The 16934-nt window shown below is 40.0% G+C and overlaps 1 protein-coding gene across 1 annotated transcript; it reads left to right on the top strand.

The window, feature by feature from the left end:
* Positions 1-315: 315 nt before the first annotated feature.
* On the top strand, positions 316-16700 carry LOC118556292 (F-box only protein 41-like). The gene is made up of 17 exons (XM_036130197.1): positions 316-610; positions 2523-2686; positions 5015-5548; positions 5740-5819; positions 6449-6521; positions 7843-8061; positions 8214-8278; positions 8467-8613; positions 10174-10325; positions 10420-10643; positions 11968-12083; positions 12775-12927; positions 13037-13132; positions 13405-13523; positions 13720-13878; positions 13963-14078; positions 15132-16700. The coding sequence occupies exons 2-17, from the start codon at positions 2558-2560 to the stop codon at positions 15192-15194; spliced, it is 2445 nt and encodes an 814-aa protein (XP_035986090.1). The 5' UTR covers positions 316-610; positions 2523-2557; the 3' UTR covers positions 15195-16700.
* The last annotated feature ends 234 nt before the right edge of the window (positions 16701-16934 follow it).

Raw genomic sequence — 16934 nt, 5'->3', positions numbered from 1 at the left:
AAAAAGAGTAATAAATGAGGTAGTGATTAAACAGGAGCCATTAAAGCCCCTCTCTGCTGTCAAAATGTTTCAGGTCTTTCTAAACTGAGAAATATTAAAATTGTGTCAAAGAAATCTAACCGATGAGATATATTAGAACAAGCTGTTCAACTATTCATTATATATTTTATTGCTTGTTTACGAAAAACAACACAAACAACAACAGCAATAATAATAATAATAATAATAATAATAATAATAATAATAATAATAATAATAATAATAATAATAATAATAATAATGGAAGCAGCCGACTGACAATAATAATAACCATAAAAACACTAAATCAAACGTGATATATCAGCAGCGACACGTCACGCGGCTCCTACGTCAGCAGCAGCACGCGGAGGCTGCTGCTCGCTCTGACGGCGCGCGCGGGGCGGTGGTGCATCCGGTGCTGCTTCGATCCGTGCCGCTGCTCGGAGAACCGCTGCCGGTACCGGACGGTCCGAGGAGCCCGAATCGATCCGAGCCGGGAACCATGGCAGCGGGTTTGGTGGAGACGGTGACGGAGAGAGAGTGACGCAGCGACGGCGCGGCTCGCAGGACGCCAGCTGATCGATAATCAGAGGTATTGACCGGCGGAGCCGCTGCTGCTGTCAGGGGGATAAAATCACACTGGATTAAAACTTTGTTCCCTGCAGAGGTTTAATCAATAAATATATCGATCAATTATCAATTATCATTATCAATCAATCAACAGAGAATTTCAATCAAACTGGACTAAACTTTGAGTATTTTAAGCTTTATGTTGATTAAATTAATGATATACCGTTTAAATAATTATTGCATTTTTTTTATTAATTATATAATTAATAAATAACAGCCTGCCCTGGTATTATTCTGCATTTCTGTTCAGCTATTTTACTGGAATGAAATTAAACCTATAATTGAATGTGTAATTTGTCTAATTGTTCTTCCTAAATGTTTTTGGGTGAATGCATGCAGCGAAGCGTTGCATGAAGCAGCTGGTCTGACCCTCAGGTGGAGGGGTTTTAGTTTGGACGTATTTTGGCTCCGCATGCAGAACAGTGATGGGTGTGGGCGTGATCTGATCTGCAGCAGCAGAAGGAGCTGGTGTGTCTAAAACAGGCATCAGATGACACGAGTGGTGACACCACAACACATGGTGTGGTCAAACCATTAGGAAATGTGTACACCCCATGTTTTTTTCTGTTTTTGTTTTTCCTCATGTGATGTCTAGCAGGTCTACTTTCTCTCAATCTGGGGACCCTAAGCATCCAACAGTCCAAACAGAGAGTCATGTGGTTCTTTCAGGGTACTCTGACTTCCTCCCTCGGTCCAAAAACATCTGCTAGGTTAACTGGTCTCTCTAAATTACCCTCAGGTGTCCATGGTTGTTTTTCCGGTCCAGAATGTGCCCCGATCACTGGAAGTAGGCACCAGCCACCTCATGACCCAACATGGATAAATGGATCCAAATCTATAGATAATAGATGAATAGATTTGTGGTCTACGTGTGTGTCATCCAGATGTTTGCCGGGTGCTAGAACTAGACAGAATAAGGGTCAGTTGTATGATAACGAGAAGAAGTGGATAAGCGGGCACTGATTTAAACTAAGTTCAGTTTGTTGGTATTCTGTTATCTCAAGGCGAGGTAGACGGTGATATTCAGCTGACTCCAAACATTTAGTCCAACTCATGGTTTAACCTTTTCTGTACATGTTGACCCTTTTCATGGCTTAATAATAGCATGAAAGAATGTCAGTGTTTATATTCATATTCATTTTGATGCTGAAGAAGCCAGGTAGGCCAGAAGCCTGACGGTTGGCCAAAGTGTGGTCAGTGGGCCATGTAAGGTTTTCTCTGGCCTGCAGAATTTGAGAATAGTGGTGTTTGGTCCACCAGTAGGAGTGGTTGATGCAGATGGACACCTTTTTTTCAGTTGTTAGGAGGAAGTTTTCACTAACAAAGTAAAATCTTCTTAAAAAAGAAAATTTTAGGAGCAGCACCAATTATCTGAAACACATCATTTCAGTAACAGTAACCATAATTATTAACGGGTTAAAAATAAAGTCTTTAGAGTCAACAGAACTGGTTAAACCACGAATCTTACCTTTTTAGAACATTAAAATTACCCAAAATGTGTAAAAAAAATGCACAGTAGTCGTCACCAAAAGTCAAACTCTGCAAAGACCTGTGAGAGGATGAGGGGTCAGACGGAGGAGAGCTGTGGAGGTTCAGAGCAGGGAGGCCGTGTCCACGCCCCAGACGCTTCTTTATTCCTGCTCATCCATGCGTGCTGAAATTCCTCTGCATGGGCTGACCGTCGGCCAGGAAGTTGCCGCTCCGCTGAGCGATTAGCCTGCAGAAACACGCTCCCACACATCAGGCGCCGACCTCAGATCATCCAGCTCCCAGACCTCATCTGAACAACGAGAGCGAATCGACTCCTGCTCCTCGTTGTCTCTCTAGGCTCAGTGATGTAGAGGCTCAGACTCTGTGACCCAGTTTTCATCCAGCTTCCAGGGTTCCTGCTGCTGCTCCTCGGAGAGTCATGTCTTCCTCGGAGCTGCCCTACTTTTGTCCCCGCTGCGGCGACCAGCATCGCTTTGCATCTGTACCTGAGCTCCGCGCACACCTGGTCAGCCGACACACCTACGAGACCCTGCTGCTGCTGTCACAGGTAAACGCAAGACTTCAGTCCCTTCATTTAAGGTGGAAATTCTGTCACAATGCACCACGTTAAGGCCAACATTTAAACATCTTTATTAATTTAGAATCTAGACCAACAAAGAGTGGTTCTCCTGTGATGGAGGATTAAATGTGGAGAGCTTCAGATCCTGGCGTACTATCGTACTCAAGCTACAGCTGCTGTTTGTCTGAAGATTGATCAAAAATCTAAATTGGGCTTTTAACAGAAAGGATATCATTGTAAAAGCTGCTTGTGTAAAATGACTAGCATTAGACCACAGGAACTTATCATCGTTGAAGGAGAACCTGGTTTGTTCCTAAAGAAAACCTTAATTTCACCTTACAAGATGTTCCGTATGAGACATAAAATAATGATTTTTATCAGTTAAGTTGTTGTGGTATTTATTAGAGAACAAAAATTAAATAAATGCGCTTTCCTTTGTACGTTACCTGTAATACAAGCTGTTGGGGCTTTATTTAGATCTGAAAACTGCTTGTTCTCAGTCTTAACTATATGTATAAAATGCTACAGAATTGGGATAAAAGCAGACTGTAGAAAATCCTGGATCAGAACTAAAAGTATTTGCTTCTTGAAGGACCGAGTCACAGGAATTATTAGAAAAACTAAAAAGTTAGACTTACAAGAAAAACAAATACAGAGCTCATAAAAGAGGTCAAAGAAACAACATTTAATTTCAACAAAAAAGTGACATTTACAAACCAACTTACTGCACAAATGAAACATAACTGACCTAATAAAGAAATAACACAGCATACCTGATCAGACCATTAAACACTACAAGGTTAACTAACACAACTCAACCACATATAAACTATACAGCCCAGTTAAGTTTGCTGATAGACTGAAAGCCATGGAAGGAAAATCTGAAATAATAAAAATTGAATACAAGTCTTTAGTCAAATACAAAAAGCTACTTGAACTAACGAAAATGAGAATCATTCCAGATTAGTTGGTATAATCTTGTAATAATATTGTCTTATTTATTATCATTTCATAACAGTTTAAAAAAATTTAAACTGGGTCATAGAAGGTATGAAACCAGCAAGAGAAACAAGAATTAGTCATGATCCCAAACTAAAGCTGAAAACCGAGCTGATAGAGACACATAAGTGAACTACATGTGTATGTTTGTATTTTAAACTATCAGTAAACTTACACTTCACCTAAAGTGCATCATTGTTGCTGTACAAAGATTAAATGAAGGTGCCTGAGAATTACTGAATTTCCTGTGGCGTGGCCTGGTGATCCCACTGACCATCGTATGTCATCAGCATAGAGGCGTAGTCATACATCACATAACACACTTGGACAAGTGCTTTTAAATATCAATACAGAATGAAGGGTGGAAGTTAACCAGCTGATGTTATTCCTCAGGAGCCTCTAAGTTATCCAAACAGCCGAGTTACAGACTTCCATTCACTGTTTACCCATTATATCAGCTTTATTTATGTAAACACCCATTATTGGCTGCATCTGATGCAGATTGAAGAGGGTCTGAATCCTGCATCTGGATCCCAGCATCATCCTCCTAGTAGACCTTGGTAAATGTTGAGGCTTATAGACCCAATTAGGACAAGAGTCAGTGTTAAATCTTTATGTAAACCAAGAGTTAGACACATCTCAAAATCATGTGGAAATGCCTGGAAGGATTAACCAAAACCAATATTGTCGTATTGTAATAATCATATCAAAGAGAAAAAAACATGTTTTATATTTAAGATCTAAAATAATGACAGTATGAGAATTAGTATGAGCAGATATTTACATATAATTACTGAACAGAAACAAGACAGATTTAAACCTAAAGCTGTGAAGGCTGTGCACTCACAATAAGGTACAACCTGAGCTGAGTCAATTGTTGTTGCTCCAACCATTTTTTTTTTTATTTTCAACAGAATCCCAGTAAAACAAACAGAAATATACCAAAACATCACTGTGTCTCTCAACAACCCGATGCTAGATTCCAGTAGAGAATCAGACTGGATCAGGAATCTATGAAAAAAAAACAGATCAGTTTTATTAGCCTTACCATCAAACCTCTGATAATTATTAACACGACAGCTCAACAAGTCTGATCTGAAGAAACATGTTCTTTTCTTACTGGTTCTTTGTCTGGACTTTGGTTTGTTTGTTTGAAATGTTGTTAATGTGAAGATCTTCATTCATGGGCTAAGGTTAATTAACACAATTAACCAACATTTAAATTCTATTAATCTATGTTTGACTTCCTTTAAACACATCTGTAAATGGACCTGAACTAGTTCAGCCAGGGTGCCATAATTTGATCTCCTGTTTCAGGCTCGGGTCAGAAGTTCTGGACCTCCTGCTCTCCTCCCACCTCCTGAAGCAGCTGTATCCCAGAGTAAGACGTCTTCTCTGGGCGTGGACACCCACAGCTTCCCCCTGCCGTTGGCCTGCTTGGACCTTGCCTCGTCGTCTGCCTCCATCCAGCTGCTCAGGGAAATGTTCAGCCCACCAGACCGGGCTCTGCCAGCCCCTCCATGCCGGGGAGAGGGCCCCTCCACTGCTCTGGCCCTACCTGCCCCTCGGGACCTGTTTCCTGGGAAGAGAATCGGGGACGTGGGGGTCCTGGGGCTGGACTTCCGACTGTCGGTGGATATTGGGCTAGAGGAGCGACTGGGACTGGGGCTGGACCATAAAATCGCCCGGACCTTTGCAGAAGTGGAGGAGAGGGTGAACCGGCGAGTTGGACGATTGAAGGCGGAGCTACAGAGGAGGGAGGCGGAGTTGGAACGAAAGAGGCGAGACAGGGAACGGCTGAAAAGGGAGAAGAAGGAGGTGGAGGAGAGGGCGTCCTACCTGTCCAGAGAGGTGGGTCCAGTTCATTTAGAGACACCAGTTAGCTCTGCCTTACAAATCATTCAGGCTTAAGAGATTAACTGAACGCAGCTTTAAAAAGACACAGTTCTGTTCCTAAGACGCTGTTTTTTCTTAATATCCCAGAAGCCTGTTGGTTGATATTTGACTTATTGCTTTTAAGCTTTTTAATTTCCTCCCCACAGGTGTCAGCTGCCATGGAGATGATGGAGCGGCTCAAGAAAAATCTGTCAGAGAAAGAGACGGAGCTGAATGAGCGACAGCAGTCAGTATCCTCTCTTTTCTAGTTATGCGCCTCATCTCACAACAATCACACAAACTGCTGATGCCTCACTCTGCAGCTTTTCCTGAGAACAGACTAAATGTAAATAACAGGAGCTAAAAATAACTGGCCTAATGCTTCAGGTTTGAACCGTGTCAGCTGTGTCAGTGTGGTCAGATTTATGTTAATGCAGCAGCTCTAAATGAAGCTTTAAACGATGGAAAGCAGTGAATTTCGCTGGAAAATATCAGCTGGCTTTGAGCAGCCGGCCTGAAGATCAGTAAATACCTGGAGAAAAGCGAGGTGGAGAGCTCGGGGAGATGTGTTTCTCGGATGGAGGACACGTCACGTCTAGTTTAGCTCACCCTGACACGCGCTGCTCTACGGTTTGCTGTGCGGAGAAATGCAGGACGACAGGGAAGCTCAGCAGCCCCGAGGGTGTGGCTGCAGATGAGGTCAGACAGGCAGCTTCAATTACCTCCGGTTATTTAATTAACACATCAGCTGCTCCGCTTCGCCCATCCGTGTTGATGCTCCCGCTCTGATTCGCCCTGTTACTCCATTTTGTTGTTATTTTATCTCCCAATGTTTCCAGCGTTACCGACGCTTCGTACTTTATTCTGTGCTTACAGGGAGATGGCCGACATCGAGCGTTTTCTGAGGCAGACAGCAGAGAAAGAAGCCGAGGCCAAATCCAGGCTGCAGGTGACTGCTGGCGTTGAGTCTGTTTACTGGACCGCTGGGCAGCTGGAGAATTGAACACATTCGGCGCTGATGTTGAGATAAACAGATTAGATTAGATCAACTACCACACGCTGATCAGATTAAGGCTTTCTCAGCTGCTACAGCAGTATTTATGCTGACATTACAGATAAGAGTACGCAAGAATATTGTGTTTTTAGCCTTGTGATGGAAAGAACATGAAGATTTTTTTTATTCTTGTAGCTAAAGACATGAAATAATTAGAAATCAAATGCAACATATTACCCAAATTAAGCCTAATAAACATCAATTAACCTGAATATGATGCTAAACTAATGACAGAAGCGTTTACAGGAACACAAGAAATGCCGATGGAAAATAACCATTTTCTGTCAGTCAAATAGTGCAGATTTAGTTATTAAGCAGGGTGAAAGGGGTGACTTCTTATTTCCAGTTAAAAGCAGCTTGATTTTCTCTATTTTTAAAGGTTCTTTATCAGTTCACAGCCGACAGGTTAGAAAACCTTTTAAAATCCTGAGTAGAGTGTCTGACCATCTCCTGTGTGGACCAGACATGACAATGTTTTCCCCACATAAGTCAAGTTAACAAATAAAAGCTTCAATTGTTAAACAATGAGCCTTTAACCTAAAAAAAATAATCATGGCAGATAATATAGTTGTTTTTGAAGCAGAGATAGATTAGATTCATGTTTTTATTACAACATTTTCCTTGTAGAGAACTCATAGGACTTATTAAATAAACAGACTGTAAATGTCATCGGAGTTTTGCACATTTAGGTTAAACTAATGCTTCAAATTTTAAAACATACGCCACTTTTAAATTTTATATTTTCTTGGGGATTTTTTATGTATTTGAGAATTTGGAGTTATGCCAAGTTGTTTCACAAGCTTTAACATTTTGGCTTTTTTCTATTTTTAAAAGTCCAGGAGCAGCATGGAGGAACGTGTGTGGTTTTGTACACTTGAGATTAAATAATTTCCGATCCTTATAATGGAGTGTTAGGGCCATTGTCTATCAAAGAAAAAAAAACATGTGGCCTAAAAGGGAGAAATTTCCACCACAAAACTTTGAAATTTGTACAATAACTTTACTTGCTTACAAGACAAAGCTTGAACATCGATGTCAGAAAGTTGGAAATTTGTAAGAAAAAAGGATAATCTTCCCATTATTAAAGAAATACATTTGTGATTTTTAGATACTCTCTGTCAATTTAAAGTCAAACATTTGCATGGAATAAAAAACATGTCTCAGCTAATTCAAGCATGTTCTTGTTGTAAAGGAAATGTGTTTGTCCGGGTCGTAGGTGTTCATTGAGACGTTGTTAGAGCGAGCTGACCGAGCAGAGCGGCAGCTACTGCTGCTCAGCCACAACCACTTCACGCACAACGACAGGTTTGAATACTCAGAGCCGTATACGCCCTCAGAGGCGTACTCACCTGTACCTGGACGGGCTGGACGTAGTCTGGACGGCAGCGCTGATGACATCATCACCAACAAGATGCAGGAAACTATGGGCAACAGGGTAGGAAACTGTCTTACTCTGCAGAGACTAAAACCTCTGGTTATGGAGGGATTGAACAAAAAGAAAATTGTCAGTAGTGTGAAATTGTAATGACTGATTCTTTAAAGATCAACTTCTTTTTCATTCCTTTGTTCCTTTTTTATTTACTTTAGAGGAGCTACAGTGTTTCAAGTTCCTACCGGCTGGGAGAGCAGATGCACAGCCACCATCATTACAGGTAGCTCAATAAATCCTGCCACATATTCACAAATCCAGTCATATTATCTATAATTCTTCAATTATAGAAAAAAAATAGATAGACTTCTGAAAATTTTCAGCTGGAATGAGTCTTTAAAGTAACGACTGGTGTTATCAATCTGACTTACCTATTGCTACAGTTTCTAAGCTTGTTCTTTTCTCTTTCAGCGGTCTAAATGAACAAATGCGGACCTTATCCCTGGGCTCAGGGGGCTGGGATTGTGAGGGAGGATTGATCCACTCCAACCCGTCTTACTACGCTCCACACTGGACTCCACACGAAAGAGAGAGGTTGAGACGGAGGGAGAGAGTCTGGTATGTGGAGCAGGTTTATAAGATCTGCAGAAGCATCTTCAGGAGGAAAAAGAGAAAATGAAAATGGATTTAAATTCAGACATTATTAAATCATACAGTTTGAAAAATGTGGATTAAAGCAAAAAGGCGACAGGTTCAACTCCTGATTGACAATTTTACACTTGTATGGAATTTCTACAATCTTCAACAAACTTCTGGTTTTGATGAGGTCCGGTATTAATGAGGCTTTAACCTGAAGTATTTTAAAGGTTCATCCAGAAAAGCAGTGTTTGACAAGTGAAATGTTTCCTCTTAGCCCAAATGTATAGTTATTGGCTTCAAAGCTGTTTTCACAGAAGAATAGGGACAGAATCTGATCCAGACCACTTTTGCAAGGAATTCAAATTAAAAAAATTAAGGAAAACCACCAGTGTCACATAAAACATTAGTCGGAGTTGAGGATCTTTCACAAATGAGCCCTTTTGAATCAATTGGTCTTTTTTCTTACTTTAAACCCATTGTGTTTAATTGTTCATCATTAAACAAAGATTCAAAATAAAAAAACATTTACACCACTGTTTAAATGTTAGGTTTCTGTGCTGCTAAAAATTTGGATTATGATAAATCCATTCATAACATTTTCATCTTTAATCTAACATATATCCTGTTAAAAATATTGAACTATAATAAACAAGGCACAATATCTGGATGCAAGCAATGGCTCTTGAAAGTATACACACCACTTATAAAATTTCCAGTTGTTGAGACATTTGAGACTAAATTTAAAGATCTGTTTACATCATATAATGTGATTTAAATATATTGTATACAATTTACTTTTTGATTCAATTCCAGCATTTAGTGACCTTGATTTCAAATCTGCCGTCAATTATAAAGATTACGACTGAGCAATGAGGAAGGACAAAAGGAAGTCCAGCTGTCTTAGTACGATTCCCCATTTGCAGAGGTTTCAAAAAATCTAAATTCTATGTTTGCAGAAATTAAGAAGTCAAGAGAACAGTACAATAAATGTCCACAGCTTTAAATATCTCACATGAAAATAACTGATGGTGAGACAGAAACACTACTGCTGTTGGCAGTGATTTATTTTTTTCTGATGGAACTGGGGATAAAACATCTAAAATTGCTTTCGTCGCACTGTTTTGTCCCACCTTCAACCACAACACTGGAACGTGATTGGCCCGAATGGTTGAAGTTGGAGCGGTACAATAAATCCAGTAGTTTTGACTCAAATCATTGAGATTTCCCATAGAAAGCTAAAGAAGGAGTTTTAGGATTGCCACGTAGAGTCCAGAACTATGTTAGTCAGAAAGTCAGAGGAAAGGGCTGAGGACAGAGGATCCAACAATCTGCGATATTTGGGGAACATTTGAAAGAGGGAAACACATATAGTCTAGCCAACATGTGAGATGTTGACAGACCCCTGTCAAAGAAGATGGCACACTATAATTACATTATGAAAACCTGTCACTTTATCAGGGGGGTGTAGACTTTTCTAACCCACTGTAGAGAAATTACTTAAAGAAAGTCGGTTGCACAAAAGCCTTCCATGTTTTTCAGGGTCGGGGAGGAAGGATGGGGAAGAACCTGGAGCAAAAGAAACATTCGTCACCACAGCACTGAGGAAGAGGAGGAGGAGGATGACGAAGACCTGTGGAGCAGTGCTGATATGAGGCAGCTCATGTTTGCCAGGAAATACACACCTGGAACAGGTAAAGAGCCTCCCCTCTTCCTCTCACTGATTGTTACAGATTTTGGGACCTTTTATCTACTCCTTTCCCCCTGCTGGTCTCCTCTATCAACTAGACACGCCCTCCTCCGTTTGCTCCACCCCAACCCGACATCATGCCAACAGGCAGCCCAGAGCAGACACCCTGAAGATGAGGGCGGGGCTTTTCTGTGTGTTCCCATATCTGGACGTGCGCTCATTGCTGCGTGCAGCCGAAGTGTGCCGTGATTGGCGGTTTGTTGCCAGGCACCCAGCAGTTTGGACACACCTCCAACTGGAGAACGCTCGAGTGTCGGCTGAGGTACCGGAGCTTAATTTTCCTTTTTCCTAGTAATCCCATCTGTGGTCATCATAGATTACCACAATTACTTAGATGCCATCCATATAGGCTGTTTTTGCCAGTAGTATGTTTGGTGACACCTGCTTATTGCAGAATAAAAGGTTTTAGAGGTGGTAAAATGTTAAATTCATTTAGAAAGTAAAACTAAGATGCTCAACAGTGAAACAGCAAGGCTCCACAAGAAGCTAATTTATCAAGTCATATTGTAAACATTCACCGACCATTATTATCACATTTTTCTAATATAGTTCAACCCTAGAAATCATCATTTTCTTTTTTTAAATTACGTGTGTAACATGGTTTAACATGATGTACAGTGATTTGCCAAAGTACTCACCTCTCGTAAACTTTCCCCCCTTTTTTCATGATGCAACCACATGTGTTGATGTATTTTATTGGAATTTAAATCGACAGACCAACTCAAAGCAGTACATGACTAGGATGTAGAATTCATATTGTGCAGTTTTCAACAGTTTTTAAAAATAAAAATTTCAAAAGTCTGGCAGACGCTATTATTTACCCACCTTAGCTCTGAAACCCCAGAAATAAATCCAATGTGACTATGTGCCTCCAGAATTCACCTGGTCAGTAAAACTAGTCCAGTGTGTAATTTATTCCCAGTATAAATGTGAAGGCCTCAGAGGTTTATTGGAGAACATGACCAAATGGGATCACAAAGACCCAGGAATACAGCACACAGGTCAGAGGCCCAGGGTAATTCTGGAGTTGTTGGATAGATGTAGTTTAGGTTTGAAAAAAGGGACTTTTATTCATGCAGTTAACAAAACAAACTTCTGTATAGCAGTGATAAAAAAATAAAAGTTGTCATAAACCATGTAAGAAACACAGCAAACATAAATTTGTGCTCTGTTCGGGTAGTAAGAAGCTAATAGAGCTAAATCAGGACAATCCTGGCAGGAAACACCTCTGTATGCAACAATTTATTCATGGTTGTAACAGGAATAAATTTACACAAGTGTATGAAATATTGGTGCAATGCCCTGTAGATCTGAATTATTGTAAACTCTGATTTACTGTTCAGTTCCGTCTGATACGTGACAAGTCTAAAGAAAGATCTTTGCATCCACTTTTGTCAAGTAGCAGTACAATAACATATGCATGATCTGCGTTTTAGCTCTGTTCTGCTGCTAATGCTGCGAATTCAGGTTGTGACCGAATCTTTGGACTTTGCAGAGTCTGCAGCACAAAGGAGGATAATTTTAAATGCCAACATATTTCATATTTACATCTTTGTCTGGATTAGAACTTTGTTTTTTGTGTCTAGTTCCTGCAGACTCTGTCTCAGTGGTGTACTCAAACTCAGTCTATGAACCTCAACAACCTGAAGCCCCGAAGCCGCAGGGCTCACGAGACGCGAGAGGATTACCACAGAAACACACGGTATTCGCACACAAACACACACACATGCTGTTAATGTACCTGCACCTCAATGCCACTCAATTTCCACTTTAGCAACAAGGACTGTTCTTTTGAAGATGGCTTTAAATCCTGAAGAGGGTTTTTGTCCTCATAAGAATATCAGGTCCCCAAGAGACACTGAACAGATCAGGGACCTCACAAAGTCTGTAATGCAAGCGCGCGCGCACACACACACACACACACACACACACACACACACACACACACACACACACACACACACACATTTGCTGGTAATGCACCTGCACCTCAACGCAACTCAATTTCCACGCAAGCAACAACGACGACTGCTCTTTTGAAGATGGCTTTAAATCCTGAAGAGGGTTTTTGTCCTCATAAGAATATCAGGTCCCCAAGAAACACTGAATATATCAGGGACCTCACAAAGTCTTTAATACAAGCGCACACACACACACACATGCACACAGTGGTAGCTCAGAGGGATTAACTTTCTGCAAAGCTCAGAGAAAATGTAAAGACATCTTTGTCTCTCACTAAAAACTGAAAAATATGCATGTTGCCATGGAGACAGCATTAAGTCCTAGCAGGAGTCCAGCTGCTGTCTGAGTGGTAATACCATTTCTGATTGAAGCTCTTGAGTTGTGACATGAGATCTGTTGCAGAAGTGTTGAAGTCAGGTGATTTCTCTCAGAGGCAGCGTGGAGCCGGGTGTGGAGGCGCTGCTGCGGTCAGCAGGGGGCAGTCTGCTCCACCTCTCCATCTCCCAGTGTCCCCACATCCTCACTGACAGGACACTGTGGATGGCCAGCTGCTACTGCAGGAACTTGCAAACGCTGTCATACAGGTGGGACTCGTGATGACCGGCCGGGTTTACCTGCTTTGCTGTTAATGTGTTGGTTCACCCGCCTGCTCAGGTGTTTACCTGTTTGTTCACCTGGTTTGTCTGCTTGTAGGAGTTCCTCTGATCCGGTTGGTCAGGAGGTCCTCTGGGCCCTGGGTGCTGGCTGCAGGAACATTAGCAGACTGCAAGTTGCACCAGCACACCCCAGGTGAGTATAGAGGGTCAGTAAGTCAGCTTTCAAATCAGCCCGGGTAATAAATACTTAAAAAATAGCATAGAAACTAATTGTTGTTGTTTAAACTTATAAACAGTGTTACTGAAGTCAAACACATTGTTTAATATTACTTTGTTTTATCGATAAAAAATATTTATTTACAATAATGATATAAGCTCTGACTATTAAAAGGTGTAAAAGGTTATTTTAATGCACGCCTTTTTTAATTAAATAATTTAACCATTATCTTTATTTTGCGGTTTTAGCCAACAGCCGACTCGTTTTGGGAACCGCTGCTTGCAGACGATTGGCAGATGTTGGCCACGCCTCTGCTGTCTCAGTGTGGGCGGGGCTGGCTGTAGCACTCAGGGATTAGTTGCTGTTGGTAAGTGAAAATACATTTCAGGGCCTTATCTTGTAAATATTTACATTTTACATTAAATTTATATTTAATTTATATTAATTATTCATTTTCTGTTTTATGGAATTCATCATGTTTGGAAATAAAAAGAGATTAGTGCCTGAAAAACAGAAATAAAACATTTATTGTCCTCCCTTTGTGCTTTTTAATTTTTGTGTAGTGGGCACCTGCGCTCACCTGCAGGTGCTGGAGTTGGAGCGTATTACAGACCTCAGCCTGCAGGTGGCAACAGAGCTCTGTAAAGCTGGACTGAAGAGTCTGCAAACGCTGATCCTGACCCACACACCAGTCAGCGGTCAGGCCATCCTGCACTTCCACAGTAAGAGTCTTTTTCTGCTGCTTCCTGTGTTCAGACGCAGTGCTTATCACATAGAGGGGACTCATTTTCTGTCCACCTGTGCAGGTGTGTGCAGTAACATCAGGTCCATTGTGGTGGACATCTCTGTGTCCGATTACTTTGAAGAGCCGGATACTCAGGAAGCTATACACCTGTTTGGAGAAATTCTCAGTACGCTGAAGGTGAGTTTTACACAGAGAAAATAATGTTTCATCTCTAAAAAGACAGATAAAGTTCATCTGGATGTAGTTAATAACACTTATATCTATGAAATGAGTTATTTTTTTATAATTTTTTTGTTTCCGTCACAACTTTGGCTCCTCTACACCATAGGTGACTTTGTTAGTCAAATCATAGAGTGTTTTGAAAATTTAATAAAACTATGAAATGTTTTCCAATATATTTTGGTGAAAATAGGAGTTTAAAGGAGCAATACATAAGAAATTTACTGCAAAATTACTCAAAATCATTTGTCACCTGGGATGGAAGCAACATTCCCTATAAACAATAAGTCCTCTCCATCAACAATGTCTCACCTTTTTCTCCTTTCTAACCTAGAGGTATGGTCCAGAACTACTTTGGTTGAGAGTGTAGCCCGTGTTTACTTCCTGGTTCCTGAGCCAATCATATAAGATTTCCGAGGGTTCCCAACACAGAGTGCAACATTTGATATTTTATTTTTGGCAAAGAAGCAGAAGCCAACAAACCATGTAGTTTTGTCAAACCCTGTAGATTTTGGACCCACAATGACATTTTTGGGTTCAAATCGGTGGTCAAGAAAGGAATCACCATAGCAACCAGTGATCTCAGCCAGTTCTGAGTCTCTGGTTCTTACTCAGTGACTTTTTTCTTATCTAAATCTATAATCAATGATCACCTAACTTCTGAATATGGCTAAAATAATGAATGAACCAATAATTGATAACTGAACACTTTATCCAACTAAAGAAGTGGAACTTCATGTTAATCATTTCCTTAGATCTTGGTAAAATAATGTTCCTTCTGTCAAAAGTACCAGAACCCATATATTTATCCGAGTACAGAGCCCTTTTCTTTTCAGTCAATTTAATTTTTTTTCCCCCTATCATATCCATTGTCTTTGGTAGATTATTATTCTATCTGAGGTCTCAGAGCACAGGGCAAGCCGAGCATCGACTTAAAACATTACATTTAATACTTTAAAATCAATCCCAACAGCTTCTGAATGTCTCATCTGTTATGTCCTGTCTTCTCAGGTTCTTCAGACCCGCCCTGGCCTTTGTGACGTCCTTCAAGTTAAAGCCAAAGGATTCTCCTGACCTCAACAGAAGCACATTTATACCTCCAGGAAAACTTGAGGATCTTATCCAACTGCCCTTTCCTCCAAGTCTATGCCTAAAGATCCAGAAAAGGGCACATTTATTTCATTGTCAATCATTTTTCATCACAAACTTCCTTCTTATAGTGTTTGATAAAAGAAAGAAATTATATTTTCTTCCAATTTTATGATTTTAACCACACAAAAAAAACATTTGTTTGCAAGACCTAGTTGCAAGTAATTGGATCAGTGAGGTTTAGTAGTGGTTCCGGCATTTATTGGGAAACTGAAACATCTGTTTAAGAACAAATGTTTCCATTCTTGGGTGGAAACATCAAACCAACATCATTTGTGTTTACTTACAGAAATGTATGGAAAGCTGCTGGAAGATTAGGAAAACTTTGTTGAGCTAAGCTTTCCCAAATACACAAAATTGTATTCAAAATTTATAGAAAACAATAAAATGTAAAAAATAATAATAATGAAGCCAGTAATGCGCTGAGATCAACACCAGTTCAGCAGTGTTGCTAAAACTTTATAGGTGATTAAATTGCATAATTTTAATACAATCTATCCAAATTTAAGACTAAGGTGCACAAATATACTTTTTACTAAGAGTTGTAAAAACCCTAAAAACAAAGTGTCTCTTCTCCCATTGCTTCCTGATTTTTTTTTTGTAAAAAGAACATGATGTAGAAACAGCCACAACAAATCCCCAGTAAACCTTAGAAATTACCATTTCTGAGAATGCACCACACTGCCTCTGAGTATTAGTTCCTGAACACAGGGTTTTATAAATGTCTATGTTTCTGTTTTAAAGAGGATGAACAAACCATTTGCATTTATGACAAAACTGAGACTGAAAACTGCTTTCCAGATGCTTAAATCCTGCAGCTTTTTGTTCGAATGAAGAGATTGCAACCCTGAAGCTTCAACTTTCCACATTCTTGAGATTCATGATGGGTAAAAACCCACTGAGGAACGTAGACGTAGTCATGGTAGTTATTGGACCAATCAGTTAAAATGTCCCCTTTTCTTCCACACTGAAGTCCTTGTAGCACATCCAAACTTAAATACCTTCCAACTAAACGGTACCTAATATTTATGCACATGTAAATCTTTTGTTTTTACTCTATTTTTATATAATTACTCTGAAAGCACAACTTCTCCTTTAACAATCCTTATATTTATACTTTTACCTTAAAGTCGCTAAAATCTGTGGTATAACTAAAAGCCATAATCCCAGTTAGAGCAAAGGAAAAACCTTTTGTTTTTTTACCCTAAAATTTAAATGAAACCTTTAAAGTTACCGAATTAGATAAGCACATAAAACATGCAATCACAAAGACCTTTTGCACAAGAAAGTGAGGTTTGATGAATTATGCACTAAGGTGAATGGCGCATGAATCAGTCAGAGCTACGGGTGAGTTGACGGAAAATACGTCTTTAAACGTCTTTAAAATGACTTTATGTGAAACTTTACCATCAATAAATTTCTTTCTCATCACTATTGGTGGCATTTTTTTTCTCCGTCTATTTCTCTTGCTGCAAATCAGAACCAGCAGGGGGCACTTTGAGCAAAAATAAACCTTACATAAATGGTATGTCTATAATTCTTTTTTGATCCAGTGTGTAATTTTATCTTTAATAGTGACTCCTAACGGTCCTTGTTGAACAACAGCTAATGATGTACACCATCACATCCACATTAAGATGAGAACATTTTGCCTTTATCAAGAAG

Source organism: Fundulus heteroclitus, unplaced genomic scaffold, assembly GCF_011125445.2.
Source record: "Fundulus heteroclitus isolate FHET01 unplaced genomic scaffold, MU-UCD_Fhet_4.1 scaffold_295, whole genome shotgun sequence".
Lineage (NCBI taxonomy): Eukaryota > Metazoa > Chordata > Actinopteri > Cyprinodontiformes > Fundulidae > Fundulus > Fundulus heteroclitus.
This window is presented reverse-complemented; position numbering and strand designations above follow the sequence as displayed.

Coding starts and splice junctions, on each gene's coding strand:
- LOC118556292 (XM_036130197.1), top strand. CDS start 2,558: ATGTCTTCCTCGGAGCTGCCCTACTTTTGTCCCCGCTGCGGCGACCAG. Junction 12,084..12,774: donor GATTACCACAGAAACACACG/GTATTCGCACAC, acceptor GATTTCTCTCAG/AGGCAGCGTGGAGCCGGGTG. Junction 13,524..13,719: donor TCAGGGATTAGTTGCTGTTG/GTAAGTGAAAAT, acceptor ATTTTTGTGTAG/TGGGCACCTGCGCTCACCTG.